The 16,138-nt window shown below is 41.3% G+C and overlaps 7 protein-coding genes across 9 annotated transcripts; 3 read left to right on the forward strand and 4 right to left on the reverse strand.

The window, feature by feature from the left end:
• Positions 1–228: 228 nt before the first annotated feature.
• Positions 229–4,638, reverse strand: LOC117569828 (uncharacterized). The gene is made up of 7 exons (XM_034251153.2): positions 4,535–4,638; positions 4,239–4,342; positions 4,088–4,169; positions 3,272–4,033; positions 2,539–2,950; positions 2,016–2,480; positions 229–1,125 (listed from the first exon to the last, which is right to left on the reverse strand). The coding sequence occupies exons 1-7, from the start codon at positions 4,607–4,609 to the stop codon at positions 410–412; spliced, it is 2,616 nt and encodes an 871-aa protein (XP_034107044.1). The 5' UTR covers positions 4,610–4,638; the 3' UTR covers positions 229–409.
• Positions 4,639–6,083: 1,445 nt separating this feature from the next.
• Positions 6,084–7,989, forward strand: LOC117572483 (putative aldehyde dehydrogenase family 7 member A1 homolog). Its single transcript, XM_034255332.2, has 2 exons — positions 6,084–6,192; positions 6,372–7,989. The coding sequence occupies exon 2, from the start codon at positions 6,373–6,375 to the stop codon at positions 7,987–7,989; it is 1,617 nt and encodes a 538-aa protein (XP_034111223.1). The 5' UTR covers positions 6,084–6,192; position 6,372.
• A 58-nt stretch (positions 7,990–8,047) lies between these two features.
• Positions 8,048–9,540, reverse strand: LOC117572486 (rRNA N6-adenosine-methyltransferase Mettl5). Its single transcript, XM_034255336.2, has 2 exons — positions 9,053–9,540; positions 8,048–8,280 (listed from the first exon to the last, which is right to left on the reverse strand). Exons 1-2 carry the CDS (start codon positions 9,538–9,540, stop codon positions 8,118–8,120), a joined length of 651 nt encoding a protein of 216 aa, XP_034111227.1. The 3' UTR covers positions 8,048–8,117.
• Positions 9,541–9,586: 46 nt separating this feature from the next.
• LOC117572488 (SOSS complex subunit C homolog) lies at positions 9,587–10,399 on the reverse strand. 2 transcript variants are annotated; one of them, XM_034255338.2, is made up of 3 exons: positions 10,356–10,399; positions 9,908–9,998; positions 9,587–9,847 (listed from the first exon to the last, which is right to left on the reverse strand). In XM_034255338.2, exons 1-3 carry the CDS (start codon positions 10,382–10,384, stop codon positions 9,587–9,589), a joined length of 381 nt encoding a protein of 126 aa, XP_034111229.1. In that variant the 5' UTR covers positions 10,385–10,399. The 2 variants fall into 2 exon arrangements, with proteins under 2 accessions (XP_034111229.1, XP_034111230.1); XM_034255339.2 differs by lacking the exon at positions 10,356–10,399 and having other exon boundaries at positions 9,908–10,248.
• A 290-nt stretch (positions 10,400–10,689) lies between these two features.
• Positions 10,690–12,828, forward strand: LOC117572487 (protein max). The gene is made up of 6 exons (XM_034255337.2): positions 10,690–10,929; positions 11,008–11,073; positions 11,223–11,330; positions 11,519–11,642; positions 11,704–12,069; positions 12,218–12,828. The coding sequence occupies exons 1-5, from the start codon at positions 10,885–10,887 to the stop codon at positions 11,835–11,837; spliced, it is 477 nt and encodes a 158-aa protein (XP_034111228.1). The 5' UTR covers positions 10,690–10,884; the 3' UTR covers positions 11,838–12,069; positions 12,218–12,828.
• On the forward strand, positions 11,988–15,954 carry LOC117572485 (lysophospholipid acyltransferase 5). 2 transcript variants are annotated; one of them, XM_052005528.1, is made up of 4 exons: positions 11,988–12,069; positions 13,969–14,062; positions 14,123–15,150; positions 15,215–15,954. In XM_052005528.1, the coding sequence occupies exons 1-4, from the start codon at positions 12,061–12,063 to the stop codon at positions 15,512–15,514; spliced, it is 1,431 nt and encodes a 476-aa protein (XP_051861488.1). In that variant the 5' UTR covers positions 11,988–12,060; the 3' UTR covers positions 15,515–15,954. The 2 variants fall into 2 exon arrangements, with proteins under 2 accessions (XP_051861488.1, XP_034111226.1); XM_034255335.2 differs by lacking the exon at positions 11,988–12,069 and adding an exon at positions 13,371–13,607 and having other exon boundaries at positions 15,215–15,953.
• On the reverse strand, positions 12,395–12,782 carry LOC117572489 (BET1 homolog). The gene has a single exon (XM_034255340.2). The coding sequence runs from the start codon at positions 12,780–12,782 to the stop codon at positions 12,435–12,437; it is 348 nt and encodes a 115-aa protein (XP_034111231.1). The 3' UTR covers positions 12,395–12,434.
• Positions 15,955–16,138: the final 184 nt, after the last annotated feature.

The following is a 16,138-nucleotide window of genomic DNA, read 5'->3' on the forward strand; positions in this document are numbered from 1 at the left end:
CGTTTCAGTAATTTTCATAACTGGCACATTGCGTGGCCACCGCGAGAGAACGAGGGGAGTCGTTTACAATTGCGCCATCTACGCAGAGTGTGGACAAAAACATTTTCGGCACTGACAATACCGTCGCCAGCCGCCCTCTGGACTTTTCACACCTCCCCAACTCCAGCTGAAAACTCGCAATTCCCCCGCCCCGATTCCAAACATTAAACACAGGAGCACAAGCTGAGAAGTAAATATTTTTTTAGCCTGCTTCAGGTTTGTCTACATCTTTTGCACATCTCTCATTTGGGTCTACGACAACGGAGAAGAAGCTTATTATACATTTGCATTATGCGCCATTAATGACATCTTTAATGTGGGACGGCGGCAACGCGGCGTATGCGCAATGCTAATGATGCCAAAGGGCGCCTCATTTGGCAAACTCCTTGCGACGCTTCATAATCTTACTAATGCCCGCCACCATCGCCACCTCGGGTAGCGCCAATTTTGCATCCTCCTGAAAGTCACAGCGACGCGTCAAATGCAACCAAGTGCGCTCGGGATTCAACGAAAGCGGCATTTGCAGCCAGCTCACATAGTCGATCTTCAGCGAACCCGTCAGCAGCTGATCGAATGGTGTATGCCCAATGAAGAACATTGACTTCAGCACCGATGTCTTGGCCTCCTTGATATTTTGGCCCAGCACTCCTTGAAAAGGACTCGGCTCATTGTCACCCGTTCCGAGTTGCTCCAGCAGCCAATCCTTGTTGAACTTAAGATAATTGTAGAGCACTTTCAGTGCCTGCTTGCCAATGTTGGTGGTTAACACATCACTGGCCAGCACCTCGGCTATATAATCGGCAATGCCCACATCTAGTTCCATGGCATAGTTGGCCGGTGGACTGTGACTTAGTCGCTCTGATTCGGCGTTGGTCAGCGCGAGGTCATCGATTTTAACTGTGCTCACGGCACTCATGCCACCGGCTCCGCGAGTGCAGCTGCCACCGAAATCCGTGTCCAGGTTGATGCTCTCCTTGGCCTGCTTGAGGAACAACTCGATCTGGTCCGTGTGCTTGTCGTCCTCGTCTATGGAGCAAATGGCCTCCGACAGCGAGTAGCAGACAGCAGCCTTGTCCTCGTTTTTGGCTGCCAAGAAGCAAATAGGAAAATACAAGTTGGAATATAAAATGCTTAACTATTCAATACCCTATAAGAAAAGATGGGAAAGTTAGTGTGCAACATAAGCGATGCCATTTTTAGTAGTCGTTGCACTCAAAATACTTTTTTTGTGCGCCTGAAAGTATGCAATGAATTTGTGGTCGGCAATCGTTTTGCCGCTGGCTAAGCATGATCAAGACGGCTACTTAATATTCATTGATTTTCATTTTATCGTATAAAAATTCATTTTAATAATTTTAAATAAAAAATAGTCAGAAATATTCTATTCAATAGCTATATTATATTTGAGCAAATGTTTATTAAATGTTATACGACAGCAAGTAAGAAAGATACCGTCGAGTGTGCTCGATTTCCGTGGACATGTCAAACAAACTTGATTCGCGTGCAAACATAAGAAGTGCTGTCGAAAAAAAATTATATGGCTATCTTTTATAGTCTCTGAGATGTAGGCTGACGGACGGACAGATTGACAGACGTGGCGCTGATCAAGAATATCTATACTTTATTCAGATATGCCTCCTTCTGCTTGTTACATGCATTTTCTACAGGCTCAAAGTTATAATACCCTTCTGCCCTATGGGAGGCGGGTCTAAACAGTGTTTGATTTGAGAGAGAAGGAGAAGTATCGAAGCTCTAAAACACACTTCAGCAGCGTTTACTTAAAGAATATTGCAGCGAATTTTGATAGCTATTGCTCTTATACACTTTGAAATGAAGATAAACAGACAAAACTTTGTTCAATCGTTTTACTTTTGAACTCTTCCCACTTTCAGCTGCTATTAAACTACTCTACTCTTGTAACACAATATAATCCAACCCTGAAAATACAATAATTTAAAATACAACATCAAACTTACCCTGCTCCTGCAACTCGGCCGTCTTTATGAGCTCCGTGTAGAGTGCTGCAAATACAACTTGCAGCAACACCGAGTCGCCTAGCGGACGCGTTGAGACAGGTATAATGTCCTGCAACAGTGCTGTTATCTTGTAGAGTCCTTCAGGCATACAATCCCATATCTCGGAGACACAAGTCAATGCCAAGGACATGGCCTGATACATGCTGGCGCCATTTTCCACGGCATTAATCAGCATCTCCACAACACAGTCCAACACAGGGTAAACAAAATGCATGATTGCCTCCAGCCAAGGAGTACGCTTTTGATTCCACACCTGACGCTTGTCCAGGCAATCGCTCCAGCCACTGACGGCGTGCTCTTCCAGCGTTTTGATCAGGCAAGACTTGATGTCAACGGCCTTGCCCACAGCCACAACTAAATATGTTAAAGATAGCACTATCTGATAATTCGACTGTCCCACGGGATCTATTGAAGTTAATAGTTGTTAGATCAGAGAATAAACTTCAAATTCATATCTACCAACCTATATCAGCTGCTATGGACTCAGTGACGTTGAAGCATTCGCCACGACACAAAAATGCTTCACACTTTAGTGGAGCTCCTTCGGCGCTTGTGAACGAATGCTTTGCCACATTCTTAAAGTTCTCTGAAGATGGTAAGTGGCGCATCAAATGACGCATGATAATCCCAGTTAGATAAGCATCCCTCATCAGCAGTATCTTCAGAAGATAGGACCAATGTGCTTCGGGAAAGGCCAACAGCACTCGTAGATCCAGTGAGATGGCTGTGTTAGTGGTTAGATCTGCGAACTCAGTGACCCACTGGCATGATTGCTCTTTTGGAAAATAGCGCGGCAAGGCGAAAATAATCCAAGCACTTGGCAATCCATGCCGCGAGCTAAACATTTCCATGTTGTCCAAACCTTTGCGAAAGACCTGCGAAGAACAAATTTACAGTATATTTATAATTTGTAGAAATTAGTTAACTCCAAACTTCACAACAATAACAAAATATAGTGCGAAAGATTACAACAGCTGTTAACTTGCATATTATTATTCAATAGACATTATGGTATCTACTATACGTAATAGGATAATAAAAGAGAATAAATGTCATAATTGTACTTTAATTGTATGTCATTAATGGAATATGGTTTCTAGAATAAAAACCGTCAAATATGTCTTTTCTGACATTTTTCCAATGAAATTTCTTTTGTGAACTTCACTATTTATATCAATTGTAAACATTCTACTCACCTTGGAGAGCACCCCCAAGGGCGCTCCCCGCAGCAGAAGGCAGTAGAAGAGTTCCCTACACTTCGCATGGATGTCTCTTACGATGACGCTCTGGTTGCTCAGCTGGAGACCCACATAGGCCTCACCGCTCTCACAGATATGAGGCAGTAATTCGGCGATGCACAGCAGCATGTTGCAGATGTCCACTAGATGCAGCTGAGCTCTGGCCACACTGGTAACGATTTGAGTGTAGCGCACAGTGAGCACACTCAGCGTCTCATTCAACATGCCAGCAAAGATCTTTTGTGCCATTTTCGGAGGCACCGAATTCCAAAGATCAGCTTTGGTGCCACGCATATAATGCCACCACATTTGCACCGTGTACGAGCCACGTTCCGATTCAAAGAAGGGTTCTGTGTCCTCCCAGTGCAGACAGTCAGCATCTTGAATGATGTACAGCAACAGCAGGCGACAATGCAGATCCAGAAGACGTTCAGCCAACGCCTCCGACATCTGAGAATACTGCTTGAAGCTAAGCTTCAAAGCGCCTCCTTTCTCATCTCCTTTCGGAGGACAAATCGTTGTGGTGGCCGCCTGCATGTAAACACTCAGCGAATTCTTCACGAGTGCAGCAGCTCCAATAGTAGCCGTAAGCACCGAGAGATCTGCATGATCCAGCGACTCCTGGGAGAGACGATGTATGTGCTCCAAGAGCAAATCCGCTGACTTGGTCACCAGACTGACAAACTTATCCGGATCCGAGGTTTTCACTGTGACGCTGCCCTGTAAAAGAACTTTTAGTAGATAGAAGATTAAGAACTACAGCTGTTGACTTGCAAAATCGCCCTCGTTGAGCTCCTTCTCGGTATGCAGTAGACCCGAGTGCTTTCGATACGATGCAAAGTATTCGTCCTCCCACCTGTGTCAAGGAGAGAGAACAATAAGAACTTGGCCATTTGGGGGCACAGAGAGCGTATTCATTGCCTACCAACGGATCAATTTAATTGAGGCAAACGATGCATAGCGTGGAAAGTCCAGTTTGCCGCCCACAACGCCTGGACAAATGGGCTCCTGTAGGACTCGTTGATGCGTCTATTCCACACAGTTCACGGTTCCCAATCGAAGTGTGAGTGAAGTATGAACAGAGAGCAAAAAACAATGTGTTAACGAGTTTTTCACTTCAAAGTGCTTTCACTCGCATTGCGGTTATTCTTTTTTAAGCAACACAATAAAGAAAGAGAGAAAGAGGAAAAAAGAAAGAAGCACAGAGAATGGGTGCTGCACCTGATAAAACTCCAAATCGCGCTGCAGCAAAATGGGCACACGGTCCATTAAATTGCCTTCCTCGAGCACCTCCATTGTTTCTTCAGCTAATCCTTTCAGCGCCAACTGCAAAACTGATTTGCTCCAAATTAGCCATCGAGCAAACAGACAAGCCAAACAGCAAAGGCGCTTTCATTGTTGCCAGGACAACGAGCTCAACACATTAGTTGAGCTGTTCAAAAAGGTGAACAAAATGAGATCACGGTGAAGCTTCAAAAATTGAATGGGTAAGCTGAACAAACAAAAATTATTTTTTATATTTTGGAATAAAATGAATAAATTAAAAATATGATGTACAATGTATATTTTCTATTAACATTTTTCTTCATTTATTCACAGAGCACTTACTATTAAATTAAGAAACTAATTTATTTTTAACTAGAGTTCTAGCTATTGTGTATTTTAATCCTTTTAAGTACATATTAATTAGGAAATTAGAAAGTATGTTAATTCAAGCAAAATAAGAAATGTAACATCAAAGCAAATAATATTATTATAAATTCATGTTGCTTATATACTTATTTTAACATAAAGAGTATAAATTAGTAACGCCTAATGTACAAATTTATAAAAGTATTTTTAGACTCTTTACTTACAAAAAAAACATTAAAAATGTCTATTAAATTTGCAAAAAATAAATGTAACAGGCATAAAGAGACATCTTTGATCGCATTATTTAAATTTATAGTATTGTGCTAAGTGGACTAAGCTGTTATTAACATTTATTAATTAGAGATTTGAGAATAGTATAGTATATTAAAGAGTGAAGGGTCTATGACAGACAAAACTTGACTATAGTTTTCCGACTAGTTTTAATTAATCTTGTTTTGTGATTGTTGTTATTATTATTTATTTAATACAAATGGAACTTAGTAACAGTACAAGTCTAGCACTTATAAATTAGTGTAGTAAGCACTTAAAAGAACGTATACAATAAACAAATTTCGATTGTTTTTCAGGCATCTTATCAACAGTATAATACTAAGTGAAGTCTTTTAGAAAGCCGATTTATGACTGTTCTTTTATAGAGTTCTGTACAATTTTCGCTCAAAGAGGGCGTGTCTTGCTATAAATACCAAATAACCACAACAACTAGCTGACATTGTTTACCGGCAAAAGCTAATCAACATTAATCGCCGACTCACTGTTGCACAAAGTTCTAATTCCACAAAAAATGCAGATAAGACGCCTCAAAGAGAGTCGCACCTTGTCTGCTAATAATAATGATGCATACTATATAATTCTCTACTATAAATCAGTTAGGTACAAACAAAAGGAGAAACTGATATGGTCAGCATTTTAATTAATATGTTTACTAAAGATAAGAGCCAAAATAACAATAGCTTATTGTTTGCAACTTGACCAATGAGCAATTAGGCTAACTTGCGATCTGCTGTCAGTCACATATGCCACACTATAGAGACCCCCTGATAATCTGCGACTTTCGCTCTCTTCTCGCTCTCGCTCTCGCTGGTGACTCGCGATAAGCCGTTGTCGGAGCTGCAGCCAGGTCTGGAGTGGGAGCGTTTTCACAGAGCGAACTCAGTTGACAATCGAGCGGCGTGAGGAGCAGAACAACAAACAGTGAACTGAGAACTTAAGTGGACAACAAAAGTAAAGTGAGTGATTGTTGACTTTTATTTGTACTGTCGAGCAGCATGATGCACTGATAATCAAAAGCAGCCTCAAATAATTTTCCAGTACAAAATAATTTTGTACGCTTATCGAGGCGATATGGTGTCGCCTGACGCTTATCAGGCATATCAGTAATCCATATTTTTTCTCACTTGTCACACAGCATGATCGCGCACTTGAGACACTTGACCAGGCGGCTGCCCTTGCAGCGTGGCATGTTGCAGCAACAACAGCGCAGCGCCAGCTACCTCATCGATCAGCCCGAGTACAGTTTCCTTAAGGATCTCGGACTCGAACGCGACAATCCCGGCGTTTTTGCTGGCCAGTGGCAGGGCCGGGGACAGAGCATCACCAGCTACGATCCAGGCACTGGCCAAGCCATTGCCACAGTACGTCAGGGCAACGTGCAGGAGCTCCACAATGCCGTCGGCTGGACCGTCGAGGCCTACAAACATTGGCGTCAGGTGCCGGCGCCCGTGCGTGGCGAGATTGTGCGTCAAATTGGCGACGAGCTGCGCAAATACAAAGAGCCACTGGGCAAACTCGTCTCCCTCGAGGTGGGCAAGATCTACAGCGAGGGTCAGGGTGAGGTGCAGGAATTCATCGACATCTGTGACTACGCTGTGGGCTTGTCTCGCATCTATGCCGGCCAGCTGATCAATTCGGAGCGTGCCCAACACACCATCCTCGAGGCGTGGCGTCCACTCGGACTCGTTGGCGTCATCTCTGCCTACAACTTTCCCAATGCTGTGTTTGGCTGGAACGCAGCCATCGCATTGACCACCGGCAACACAGTGCTGTGGAAGGGAGCACCAAGCACACCGCTCGTCTCAGTGGCCACTACCAAGATTGTGGCCGAGGTGCTGCGTCGCAACAATCTGCCTCCTATCGTGAGTCTCTGCCAAGGTGGCACCGATGTGGGTGCTGCGCTGGTGGCCGACAAACGTGTCAATCTCGTCAGCTTCACGGGCAGCTGTCAGACCGGTCGCGATGTCGGCGTCGAGGTGCAGCGTCGCTTTGGCAAAGTCATCCTCGAGCTGGGTGGCAACAATGCGCTGGTCATTGATGAATCGGCCAACGTGAAGATGGCTTTGGATGCGGCGCTCTTTGGCTGCATTGGCACCAGTGGACAACGTTGCACGACCACGCGGCGCATCATTGTACACGAGAAGCTTCACGACAGCTTCGTGGAAGCGTTGACGGAGAAGTACGCACAGCTATTGCCACGCATTGGCCACCAACTGGAGGTGGACACACTGGTGGGACCCGTGCACTCCAAGCAGAACGTGGACAGCTACAAGGCAACCATTGATGAGGCCAAACTGTTGGGCGGCAAGGTGGCCTTTGGCGGACGTGTTGTGCAGCGTCCTGGCCACTATGTGGAGCCCACCATCATCACGGGACTGGCGCACGATGCCAGCGTTGTGCATCGCGAGACATTTGCACCTATCGTCTATGTGCTGAAGGCGCGCAGCGTCAACGAGGCCATCGCCTGGAACAATGAGGTCGAACAGGGCTTGTCCTCGGCCCTCTTCACCGAGAACATGACACAGGCATTCAAATGGATTGGTGCCCAGGGCTCCGATTGTGGCATCGTGAACATCAATACGACGACAAACGGTGCTGAAATTGGCGGCGCCTTTGGCGGAGAAAAGGCCACCGGAGGTGGTCGCGAATCTGGTTCGGATGCCTGGAAACAGTACTGCAAGCGAGCGACCATCACACTGAATCATTCTGGAGAATTGGCTTGCGCTCAAGGCGTTGTCTTTAATGTAGAGTAATTGAGTTTGGTTTTGTTGGGTTAATTGCGTCGTGTTAATTTGTATTATGTATTAAAAATTCTTTCAAAAAATTATTATTATTATTCTTTCTTACATTATTTCAGTATTAATTTGCTTAACTAATTGCTTTAGAGCTTGACCATCTCCGTAACATCCAAGCGCCAAAAGTCCACCTCAATATCCTTTGATTTCTGCTTGTGAAATTTGTAGCTGGCATCGATATTATAGCGCAGTTCAGCGACAACGCTTCCCTTGGCGCCCCACTCCTTGCACTTTTTCTGGATATAGGCACTGGAAAGTGTTTTAAAACATGTGTACAAATAAAGATAGGAAAGATTTGTTTAAGCAAGAGAGAGAACAAGCGAACTCAATATCATATCAGCTAAATGTTGAAGCGCTAACTGATAAAATTAATAATATATTGCAACCATAAAATTGTTGATTCATTAAGCTTATCTGATTATAAACAAAATTTTTAAAACCCATCTTAAAGACGTTGATAAATATGGAAAGCAAAGATAAAACACTGTTTTAAAAAAAAGATTAAAAGTACACTTTACACACTCAAAATAAGGGGTTAACGTTAAGTTAAGATAACAGTTCCTTAAATATTTCGTTGATAAAGATTATTTGATCGCAAAAATACTTTCAAAAACTTTTACAAAATTGAATAATATAGCTATTGCAATCCGACCCTTTTCGTTTATCGAATTTTATTATCAAATCATGAAATGAATATTGGGAAGAAACAAGATTGTCAGGAATTATCTGCATGTACATTGGTACCTATTGGATATTCTAAAATTGGATACTTTTTCGAATAACAGACTGATTAATTTATTTTTTCGAATTTATGGTGATCTGAAGGCTGTGAATTTGGGTAAATTGGGTACACAGAAGTAATCTCATCAATTTTGGCGGCTGACCTCACAATCTCCAAGACATAATTATTTTCATAGCCGGACGGATAATTTGAATCATTCGAAGGATGGAAGAGACTTCTATATTATTCTCGCTAATTCTTTAGAGAAATAGATAGAAGACTCCAATTCATTTCACTTACCGCGTTGAAGTCTTGTGCAGTGAGTAAACAGCTCCCGTGGCCAGTCGTGTGCCCACCTCTAGAAATCGCATATCCATGCCAGCATTGTGCTTGGTGCCGAAGGGCGGATTCATTACAACAGTATCGAAGGCATTGTCCCACTTGCTACCCGGCAACTGCAATACATTCGCTCGCACACAGTCTACATTGGGCAGCTCCATCTCCAGCACATTCTGGCGAAAAGTGTCGACAGCTGAATCATCCAACTCGAAGCCAACAGTGAGCTGAGCGCCCAGCATTGTGGCAGCAATGCTTAGCATGCCACAGCCACAACCAAGATCAGCCACCAAGTTGCCCTCGATGTCCTCGTGTTGCGCTTGAATGTGATGCACCATGCAGGCAGCAATGTGGGGAGGCGTTGGATATTGTTCCAGCAAGATCTTAGGCTTCTCAAAGCCATCCACACACTGCAGATACTCCTCGAGTTTCTTGAGCTTGAGACGTGCCATATTTCTGGATGCGGAGGTTAACTAAATGGATTGGATGGAATTCGGATTACTTGGCACTGGGCGCTGGCGTCGTGGGCGTTGTGGGCGTCGTCGTCGGCAGTGGCTCCAGACGCGGCAGCACGGGTATGAAACTATTTCCAAAATACGAATCTTGTGGTACAAAGAATCCCAAAGTTGTAGAGCTCGTTGGATTAAATGCAGATCGTGGCGCGCCGATAGCGCCTCCGGCATTGGTTGCCACGCCCACCGTCTGTGGAAAATCAGCACTCACTGTCACTGTCTGGCCAAGCAGCTGCGGTGCGGGCATCTATATGAATTCCACAAATAATTAGTTAAAGCTATATTCTCTATTAGACTTTAGACGCACCTGATTTGTTGTGTTTCCCAATCCAATGAGCAGTTGCTTTTTAGTCTGTATTTCCTCAAGGATTTTTCGGTTCGTTTCGGCTTGTTGGGCGCTGGATGTGGGAAAAGCCATCAAAAAAACAGGCGGAATTTTGTTATTTTTTAAACGAAAACTAAATAAGAAACAAATGAAAGGAGCAAAACAATGCAACACGCGCTTTTGTTTTTATTTCTGTTTGCATTATCTTTGCGTTTGGAACTAGTTCCTATGAACCAAAGATGGTTCATCAATTTGAAGACAATAAAATATATGTATGTTGGAATTTCAGAAGTACATATAATTTAAAAATAATGTTCAACTAATTTAAATTGTGATTCAGCAACCTAGAGATAAATGGCTTGCTCAATAAATATTACTAAAACAAAATATGTCAAATCAAATTAAAACATAAGATTTAAAATAAGTTTACCGTTGACAACTTGAATATACGGAATACATTGCAAATGTATAAAAAAATTAAAATTAATCTAGCGTATGTTAATCAAATATACACAATCATTAACCTTTTTCTATAGAATTAAACAAAAACCTCAAGGAATACATGATTGAAAAAAACGACTTTAAAATTCAAAATTATTTTTAATTCAACACACATCTTGGAAATAATAAGTAAATAAAACACAAATTAGTTGAATATATTATATATAATATGTTGAATATATTATATAAAGTTGTTGGGAATAAATCATATTAAAATGTTTAAATTCGTTACAATGAATTAGAATATACCGCGTATTTCAGTTTTGGTATTTTGTTGCTATCCAATATGCCGTCACACTTTCGCATATCCAAAACGTGCGCTGGCAAGCAAAATAAATAAGACGCAAACAACGAGACGACTCTATAAATAACTTGCAAAGATTCGCAACAAAAACGCGTTATAAACAAACCTTTTTGTTGAAATTTAGGTGCAGCAGTGACAAAAACGCAGCGCCAACATGAGCATGAGCGATGACGACAGAGATATTGACATTGAGAGTGACGTAAGCAAAATGCCCCCGATATAAGCATCTTGTGACGTCGCATACATAAAATATTATGTGCAATTCTTAATTTTGCAGGATGATGTGGATTCTGATAACGGTCTTGGCTCCTCGCGCCACACGAGCACCGCAAATTTTTCGCAGGTAGGCAAAATAGTATACAAACAACAACACAAGACTCGCGCATGGTCTTTGTTTACAAACACACGCACGTTTCTCTTACTGTTGTTGGTGTTGTTGTAGCTGCGCAGTCAACTCATGTGTTTGTTTTTGTTTGCGTTTTTTTTTTCAAGGCCGAAAAACGAGCGCATCACAATGCTTTGGAAAGAAGAAGACGTGATCATATAAAGGAGAGTTTTACCAATCTTCGTGAAGCAGTGCCAACGTTAAAGGGCGAAAAAGTGAGTTGGAAATTAAGATACATTTAGTTAAATTATAACAAAACTTATTTTGAATTGAAATTGTGATAGAAAGTTATAAGTTCATTAAACCACAGTTCTAAAAGCTCATTAAATTAAAGAATTCAAATAATTTTTTATGTTTAAAATTAGCCTTGGCATTTTTACTAATGATCGTTATTCTCATTCAGGCCAGCAGAGCGCAGATTCTTAAGAAGACCACCGAATGCATACAAACGTTAAGGCGGAAGATAAGTGAAAATCAAAAGGACATCGAGGACATTAAGAAACAGAACAGTATCCTCGATGAACAGAGTAAATTTCCAACAAGTTTCTCTTAGTAAAAGAAATATTTAAATTACCTTTTCTTTTACAGTACGACGACTAGAAGGGAACCCCTCGAATGGATCGGAATTCTTGAGTGGTGATGACCTTAGTGATGTGGAGGATGCTCTGGAACAATCAGATTTCAGCAGACGAAGTAAAAAGTTGAAAACATTTCATGCATAGCGTTTGCCTGGCATCGCAATAATGTCCGCGCTGGCGTCGTAAACCAAAACCACAACAAAATGAAACAATCAAAACCGAAACACGGAAATCTTCAATGCGACGGCGTGTTATCATAATCATTACTACCTAAGTCCAAAGCATATAGGCCCAATCCCCACCAAAACTAGATCCCCTCGTCTACCTTAATGTGTGTTATTTTGTACTCTCACTATATATACAGAATATGCAATTTGTAAGTATCTTAAATACATAGTACTATGTATTGTCTAAAAGTTAGTCTACTAAAGGTTCGCAGTGTAGAATTGTAGAATATTATAATTGTATATTCTTCGATTTAAGATCAACTCAAGCTGGACCATTCTATTAATAAACATTTATAGATATATCTCAACATATAGTTTAAAATGCGTCCAAAATCTAACTGGCTCTCGTCTTCATTAAGCACTGGTTTCAGACTTAAGATAACCAGGATTAAGGATATTTAAACATATTTGTATATCTTAAGCATTGGTAGAAAATTCGCAAAGAGCTCTTGAATGAACCACAGAGAATTCGTATAGAAATAGAATATAGATATATGTATATTTGAATCAAACACTATTTAAACTTCAGCGTCAGCCAGAGCAGCACAAACACAAAGAGCACAAAGAGGAACATGTAACACATTTGCTTGGATCCCCCACCCTGTTTGGCCAGACGCACTACTCGCGTCATTGTGTTGCCGAGGAAACCGCTGGTACGATCCATGTCATCGTCAATGCCGCGCAGCAGTTTATCCTGATACCGTACCTCATTCCCAATATCAATGGTCAGCGACTTCAGGGCGCCAATCTTCTGTTGCAGCTCCTCAGCAGCTCGTTCGTTTTCCGCTTCCAAGGCATCGTGTCCACTTGGCGCTGCTGGCTGTTGATTGAGCGGCTGGTAGGGATAATTGTTGCGCCGCATGCTACTGCTGTTGTGAGCCAGTTTTGCCGGAATTTCGCTGCAATCCTGAGAACGAAGTATGTATAAGTTTCTTATTTGATGCAAGTGACACGTAAACCAAAGATCAATTTCATACCGCAAGAAGAAAACAGCAGTTTGTCTTTGTTGTTATGCGTGAATAATGCTTTAGAGTTGCCCTCTATGCCATACAATGCTTAATTGACTGACTCGTTTATAAATTTAATTAAAAAAGTAAGCGAAATATGCAATAACAATTGTTGTTAAATTTATGTTTATTAATCGAGTCATATAGTTCGCTTATGATCTAGTTCATGCCGTCTGCTCTTTGGACTCAGCCATCTGTGCTGTGATGACACCACACATATTTCAAAAAATGTTCAAAAATAACATAAACTAATAATAAAGAGCTTAAGTTAAAATAATATAATTTGTATAATAGGTACGCAGAATAATTTCGCTTTATAGCTGCCAATTACTTCAGTGCGTACTTATACGATAACCGCAATGAACCGAACCCCAATCGTGTTATCGAACTTGTATCGTACAGTCATTTGCGTTTTATTTTATTTTTATCGACAAACAGCTGTGCAGTCATAACGTAACGGCGTGTGTTTGCTTTTTATTCAATCCCATTTTGCCATAGCAACTTTTTATAAGTTGAATATATAAATTATGTGAAGTGCTACAACTCGGTTGAAACTCAGTCATTAAATTGGTTGATTTTATACAAAAATTAAAAAAAAAGAAATTCTAATTTAATGCATTATAAATCCTGCCATTTCAAACGTGTATCAATACTCAAATTGCAATAATTCGAAAAATTAGGTAACGAGTTCAAAAGAGTTCCAAACAAACCCAAAAATATATGTTATATACACATATAGTATATGTATTATCTGTGTGTCCTACTCAATCAATACAACTTAAGTATTAAGTTCACCTGTGACAGGTGGCAATTTCGTCATGACCTTTTGAATGAATGCATGTGTTTTGAAAGAGTTGCTTGCTCATCTTTAAAGCTAAATGCGTAATAATGATGTTGCTTTAGTAGAGCAACAGAGATTAATTATTTTGACCCACATCGCCTCGCTCGTATACTCTTTCTAATACAATTTATATGCAAATGATAAGCGCTCATTGAACCAGCGTCATCACTGATAAGGCTTCCCTCTCACTCTCTCCTCAGTATTTCAACATCATGGTGGACTTGGCGGGCTTTGTGGCCAGTAAACTTGGCGTTCCCCCGGAAGCATTTCGACTGCTCCTAACACTGCTGGCAGGTAAGTTAATCAGACATGAATAATCAGCACATTTTTACATATAAATCAATTCTTTTTTAGGCTACCCAATTGCTGCCGCCTATCACAAATATGTCGCCGACAGGCCAAAGACACTCCAACATTTGTACTTTGCTCTGAGTGGCATGGGTTTATGCTACTACAACTATGGTACCGACACATATCACTCCCTCCTTGCCATCAGCGTGACCTTCGCCCTGGTCACCGTTTTGCGTTCTAAGCCACTTTTGCTATTGATCATCAACTTTGTATTCCACATGAGTTATTTGCTGCTGGGATACTATTACACAGCCAGCAATGAATATGATATACTGTGGACGATGCCGCATTGCATATTGACGCTGCGCATGATTGGCTTTGGCTTCGATATCTCCGATGGCTTGCGTAAAGAAGAGGAACTGTCTAAGGACCAGAAAGAGACAGCGCTGCGAGATCCGCCCAATTTTCTTGAGTTGCTGGCATTCGCGTACTTTCCAAGCAGTTTTCTGGTCGGACCGCAATTTCCCTATCGACGCTATCAGAGCTTTACGAATGGCGAGTTCCGTCAGTATGCTGGCTACAAAGAGGCGGGATTGAAGCGTCTGGGTGCTGGTGTGCTTTATTTGGCAGTCTGTCAGGCGGGTTTAACGTATTTGCCTGATGGTTATTTCCTGTCACCGGAGTTTGCAGCACAATCGTTTATAAAACGCATCTATTTCTTGGGCTTCTGGGCCAAGTTCTCGCTCTACAAATACATCTCGTGTTGGTTGTTTGCTGAGGGCGCTCTTATGTACCTCGGCTTCACCTACAAGGGACGGGATGAGCTGGGCAATGCGGATTGGACGGGCTGCAGCAATGTGAAGCTGAAGTTGCTGGAGTCAGGTAACACAATGCAGCATTATGTCCAGAGTTTCAATGTGAACACGAATCAATGGGTGGCGCACTATGTGTTCAAGCGTCTCAAGTTTCTCAACAATCGCAATATCAGCTATGGCGCTGCATTGGGCTTCTTAGCCATCTGGCATGGCTATCACAGTGGATACTATATGGCCTTCCTTATGGAGTACATGATTGTCAGCACAGAAAAGCAGGTGAGTAGGCCAAATCAGATTTTTAAAATACATTATGGAAATTAATCTACTTTTTCTTCTTTAGATTGAAAGTGTTTATACCAAACAAGTCTTGCCCAAATACGGCGAGACACTTAATAACTCCAAGATCTATTCAATCATTTACTTCTTTTGCCTCAAGTCCTACAATATTGTCTACATGGGCTGGTGTCTCACGTCGTTTGTGTTCCTTAAATACGAACGCTGGATTACGGTCTTTAGTGCCGTCAACTACTTTGGCTTCATTTACATGCTGATCTGGGCCTGTATATACCATGGCTATCGTTACTATCGGAAAACACAGCCCAGGGAGCCGCGACCATCGACGTCTACAAAACAAGATTAAAAGACTATCGAATATTGAAGTTGAGAGCTATTAAATTTGAATGGGAATTGTCAAAAGAAGCGTTATAATCTAAACTAACTAACAAATACTAAAGACAACTTTACAATTAATAACATCCTTATCTGCAGCGACGGATTTGTTAATTTCGTATCTTTCGATTATAAATTCTATGCCGAACACATGTTGATCGAACAAGCAACAAGCCTAGTCAAAGAAATCATTTCGTTGCTCTTTTGAAAAATCAAAATATCATGAAATCGGCAATCAGACTTATCTTAACTATAAAGACCATTTTATACAATACATAAGTACACATAAATATAAATAATATTTACATATATATTTTGATATGCTCACGGATTGTCGGAACGAAAACTAAGAACATGAAAAGTGCAAATTTAACTAAATAATAAAGCAATGAAATTAGAATAAGTCAAAGGATTTTTACTGCCGGGAATATTATTAAATTCAATCACAAAAAATGCAATTTTGTTGTTTTAACCCACTGCTTTGTTCATTCACTAAACTATCAGCACACAGCCCAAAAGCAAAGAGCTGGTGGACTAAAATCGGTTTCTTAATATTTCCCATTCCCGAATTAACTGATGAAGAAACTAAATTATA

Source organism: Drosophila albomicans, chromosome 3 (assembly GCF_009650485.2).
Source record: "Drosophila albomicans strain 15112-1751.03 chromosome 3, ASM965048v2, whole genome shotgun sequence".
In the NCBI taxonomy this organism is placed as follows: Eukaryota; Metazoa; Arthropoda; class Insecta; order Diptera; family Drosophilidae; genus Drosophila; species Drosophila albomicans.